Source organism: Scomber scombrus, chromosome 8 (assembly GCF_963691925.1).
Source record: "Scomber scombrus chromosome 8, fScoSco1.1, whole genome shotgun sequence".
NCBI classification, from domain to species: Eukaryota; Metazoa; Chordata; class Actinopteri; order Scombriformes; family Scombridae; genus Scomber; species Scomber scombrus.
This window is the reverse complement of record NC_084977.1, coordinates 31,783,725-31,788,724: the sequence shown is the minus strand read 5'-3', so window position 1 is coordinate 31,788,724 and position 5,000 is coordinate 31,783,725. Positions and strand designations below refer to the sequence as shown.

At 40.2% G+C, this 5,000-nt stretch overlaps 1 protein-coding gene across 1 annotated transcript in view; it reads left to right on the top strand.

Moving 5' to 3' along the window:
• Positions 1-5,000, top strand: part of LOC133985329 (myomegalin-like) — a gene marked incomplete in the record, with an annotated part of 108,642 nt that overhangs the window by 82,111 nt on the left and 21,531 nt on the right. Inside the window, 1 exon segment of the mRNA XM_062424940.1 lies at positions 129-205. Coding sequence (XP_062280924.1) covers positions 129-205 — 77 coding nt within the window.

Here is a 5,000-nt window from a genome sequence, read left to right as displayed (position 1 = left end):
TGTCCTACGGAGCCGATTACTGTTATTAAAAATGTACTTTACTTCCTATCTGTGAGTTCCTGTCTTTATATTTAATATGTTTAATATGTTTTAATATATTTAATGTGTCGTTCTTTGTATATTTCCAGAACATCGAGCTGAAGGTAGAAGTGGAGAGTCTGAAGAAGGAGCTGGAAGAGAAGCAGGAGTTTTTGGACAAAGCTCTGTGAGTAAAACTTCTGCTCAGATTTAAAAAGGGAAAAACCTGAATGAGAACAACAAAAAAAAAAAAAACAAACCCCTTCCCTCTCTTGTTGTCACTAGTTTGATAATTTCCCATGAGTCCACTCGGCTTCCTCTCATCACAGACTCGTACTCTCACCTAGTTATCACAACACAGACTAAGCTCGGAGGAATGCCGGCGTGGACCGAGCATGAAGTGGGTCTGTGTGTTCTGGGATGGAGGAGGGGGAGGAGGCGGACCGTGGGTTTGTTTAGAAGAGGGGGTCCTGGGGGTTGAGGGGGGGGGGGGGTTAGGGGTAGTAGGGAGAGTAAAGGGCAGAGGTGCCTGCTGCTTTATTGCGTTGCTGAGTGTTGAACTATTTGAGTTGCAGCACCTGTCTGCATGAGAAGCAGCTGTCTGTGCAGCAGTATCAGTTTCTGCAGCTCCTCTCTAACTCTAACTCTGTCTGAACACAACCATGATGATGATGATGATGATAATGAAACTCACGATGAAGCTTTTTGATAGTTTGCTGCCAGAGTTTTTTTAATCTGAGCAAAAGTTCAAATAGTCTCAAGTCTATTTAAATATAATATGAAGGTTGACGGAGTTGTTGTTTGCTGCAGTGTTTAAAGAGACACAACATTCCCACATGAGCAGCACTTGGTGACAGAAGCAAGAAAAAATCTCCTTTAACGGGAAGAAAGACAGAACCGGCTTTAGGTGTAAATGGTAAATGGACTGTACTTATATAGCACCTTTCTAGTCTTTTTGACCACTCAATGCGCTTTACACTACAACTCACTCACCCATTCATACACTGATGGCAGGCAGCTACCACGCAGGGTGCCAACCTGCTCATCAGAGGAAGCTAATCATTCATACACCGTTGGCACAGCAACGGGAGTAATTTGGGGTTAAGTGTGTTGCCCAAGGACACATCGACATGTGGACTGGAGGAGCCGGGAATCGAACCACCAATTTTCCAATTGGAGGACAACCGCTCTACCTCCTGAGCCACAGCCTCACCATCAACGGACATTATGTGCAAAACCTGCACTCATCCATCGTGGAAGCTTCAGCACGATATTAAATGCATCATTGAATGAAACCTGAAGCTTCTTTGCTGTTTCTTTGCTGTAATTGCTCCATAGATGAGCTCTAGCTTATAGAGGGGACAGTCTGCTTTAAGAGGAGCCGTCTTTATATCATCAGTACACATGTTAAACCTGTGTGCTAGCATATTAACTCATGCATACATCTACAACATTAACCCTGCACATCATCATCATCATCATCATCATCATCATCATCATCATCATCATCATCATCATCATCATCATCACACAGATCATCCCTGATAATGTGACCCAAATATTTTACTCTGCTCACTACATTTAACCCTTGATCTGCCAAAAGAAAAGAAGAAAAGAAGGATTGAATGTTAGTAAAGCTTTTTAGATCACTTATAACCAGTGTTGGGGAAACTTAAACTTCATGAAGTTGAACTACAGTTAGCTGTAACTTGCTGGAAGTTAAACTACATTCATATTTTGTGCTGTGTCAAGTATTTCAACTACTTTCTGGGTCATTTTTTGTAGTTTAACTCAATTTACAAACTACAATTTTGGCCAATAACATGAAATATTCTTATTAAAAAAAGACCTTTATAATATAAATGTTATTTAAGAATATGTCTATCTCTTTGTATTTTTTATTACATGTTTTGTTGACTGATTTACAAGTGAGTATTGGGGTAGGATTTTCATTTTCTCTTTATATTACCCATCATGCCTATAGTGAACCTACAGTATGTTGACCAGCTTTTTTTCTTTAAAAAAATGAAACTGAGTTGAGAGGCATATTTCTGCTGGCATGTGACTCTTTTGTAGGCTATTGAGTATAATGAGTATAAGTAGTTGCTAAAGCTACTTTTTTTAGCTGTAGTTTTACAAACTATATTTCTCCAGAGGTAGAAATGTAGTTTGTTCAAACTACTACCAGGCTGAACTACATGTAGTTTTACAAGCTACACTTGCAAAGTATCTTCCCCAACACTGCTTATAAGACATTAATAAGAATAACGTTTGGGTTGCCAGGTTGTGGAAAATCCTCCTCCAGCACCAGACTTACTTCAGGATGACTCCTCCAAAGACTGACTTTATAGAGAAAGATCAGCAGTGTGTCTGGTCCAATATTCAGATCCAAACTCTATCAGAATAATTTGTAAATTCTTCAGTGTTCGTCCTCCTCTGTTGTATAAATGCAGCAGAGAAGTATCACCAACTTCTGCAGCTCTGTGAAGCTTTTCAGCCTCTTTTAGCTCCTACTTTTTGGGTTTGCAGCACATGTTATTCCTGCTGCTGCTGCTAGAGGAAGATTGACTTTTGATAATTCTTTGTGTCTGTTGGACGTGGAAGCAAAGCAGGCAGCTGTTTGCTAAGCGGTAAGCCAACTTCATAAGCCGATAATAAGTCTAATGTGTGTTTTTTCAGCTTTCTTCTCCTCCCAAGTGGCTCCAAAAAATCTATTAATGTTGCTTCAAATTCATTATATCACCAGTTTATATAATGAATCATCAGTTTCCATTGTGCTAGTCGGTTTGTTTTCTCTAGAAAATATTGCGTTTCAAATTAATGAACGAGTTTTGTTTTTTTTTGGACATTTTGAAATCAAGTTTTTTTTTTTGGCGTCAACACTTGAATCAGTTTATTTTGTGGATTTTGCTTCGTACTCCAAAAAAAGAAATGTCAGCACGTCTATTAAGCTTTGTAATGATCATTATCCTAATGGATGGAAGTCAGAGCAACACCATTAGCTCAGTGTTTTATAGACAATAATCAACTCAGTCAAATAAGCGCCTTGTCAAAATAATGAAAAGGGGGCAGAAGTTCCAAGTAAATGTGTTAATGTTGGGAGCAGTTCAGTCCCTCTCCGTCTCCTGCTGCTTCATAAATAAACTCCCGAGCCACAGTTTATCATTAGAGCTATTAACAGAGTCCTGGCTGATAGACGAGAGGAGGGAAAAGCTGACTGTGACCCTCCTGGATGTAGAAGCTGCTGAGTGGTGGAGACGTGACAGACTGACTTCACCATAATAATCTGCACCTCCGTCACTCAGAGGGGGGTCAAGGACACATTTCCAACCCTCCATCTTTCCATTTTTCCATGTTTCCTTTCACCAAAACCACCTCGGGATATAAAACTTCTCTCTGTTTGTTAGTAGCAGATCTTAAAAAAGCTGTAAATACATAGATTTAATTCAGTGTAAATGTAGTTTATGGATTAATAAACAAGAGGTTTGCAGTAGCATCACGTGTGTCCATTTATAAAATTACACGAGTTTAGGATAAAAGGAGGGAAGGAAGGAAGGAAGGAAAGGAGGATGAAAGGAAGGAAGGATGGAAAGGAAGGATGGATGAAAGGAAGGATGGAAGGAAGGTAGGAAGAAAGGAAGGATGGAAGGATGGAAGGAAGGAAGGAAGGAAGGATGAAAGGAAGGATGGAAGTAAGGTAAGAAGAAAGGATCATTCCTTGATGATACTGCAAAGGATCCTTCCTTTCTTCTTACCTTACCTAGGAAGGAAGGAAGGAAGGAAGGAAGGAAGGAAGGAAGGAAAGAAGGATGAAAGGAAGGAAGGAAGAAAGGAAGGAAGGAAGGAAGGAAGGAAGGAAGGAAGGAAGGAAGAAAGGAAGGATGGACGGAAGGTAGGAAGAAAGGAAGGATGGAAGGATGGAAGGAAGGAAGGACAGGAGGATGGATGAAAGGAAGGTAGGAAGGAAGGAAGGAAGGTAGGAATGAAGGAAGGATGAAAGGAAGGAAGGAAGGAAGGAAGGAAGGAAGGAAGGAAGGAAGGAAGGAAGGAAGGAAGAAAGGAAGGAAGGAAGGAAGGAAGGAAGGAAGAAAGGAAGGAAGGAAGGAAGATGAAAAAATAAAACTCAACTTCAAAAATGTCTCCAGCAGGATCTCTGATGTCAGCAGGGATTTGTGTTATTCTTCGTTTATACACTAAAGCACAACCTGTATCTATAGCAACCATAGAACAACCTGTATCTATAGCAACCATAGAACAACCTGTATCTATAGCAACCATAGAACAACCTGTATCCATAGCAAACATAGAACAACCTGTATCTATAGCAACCATAGAACAACCTGTATCTATAGCAACCATAGAACAACCTGTATCTATAGCAACCATAACACAATCTGAGGGTCTGTCTGTGCATTACATACCTCATAGTGCTAAAGATTGACCCAAAATGTTAAATGGGTTCAATATAATACCTACTACCTACTACCGACCTACAAAGGGTTAAAATGTGGAATATTACAAATAAGATGATGGAGGGTAAATGGATTTCAGACACAGCCATGTTTGCTATCTTGTAGTCTTCTTCTTCACTGCACGTTTTTGCACAATATTATGTTTCTTGAAGTGCAGGAATGTATGTGTTTGTGCATATGCATGTATAGTATACCCAGGCGGGGAGTTCCGGTCCTCTGAAATGAGGCCAACGAGGAAGTAACTTAAAACTGCATTCTATCAAAAGGCCACCAGGGGGCGACCGTTTTGGTGTCAAAAGGACTTCCGTCTCTATACAAGTCAATGGAGAATTCACCAACTTCTCACTTGATTTCTAACCTCAGTAAACGTTTTCAAAATGTGTTTATGGTCTCAATCGCTAGTTTAAAGCCTTCTTCAATGCAGTATGATGTTCATTTGGGACATTTTGGCCTCCCTGATTTTATATGTGACGATAAAGCAGGGTATGCATTAGGGCGTGGCTACGTCGT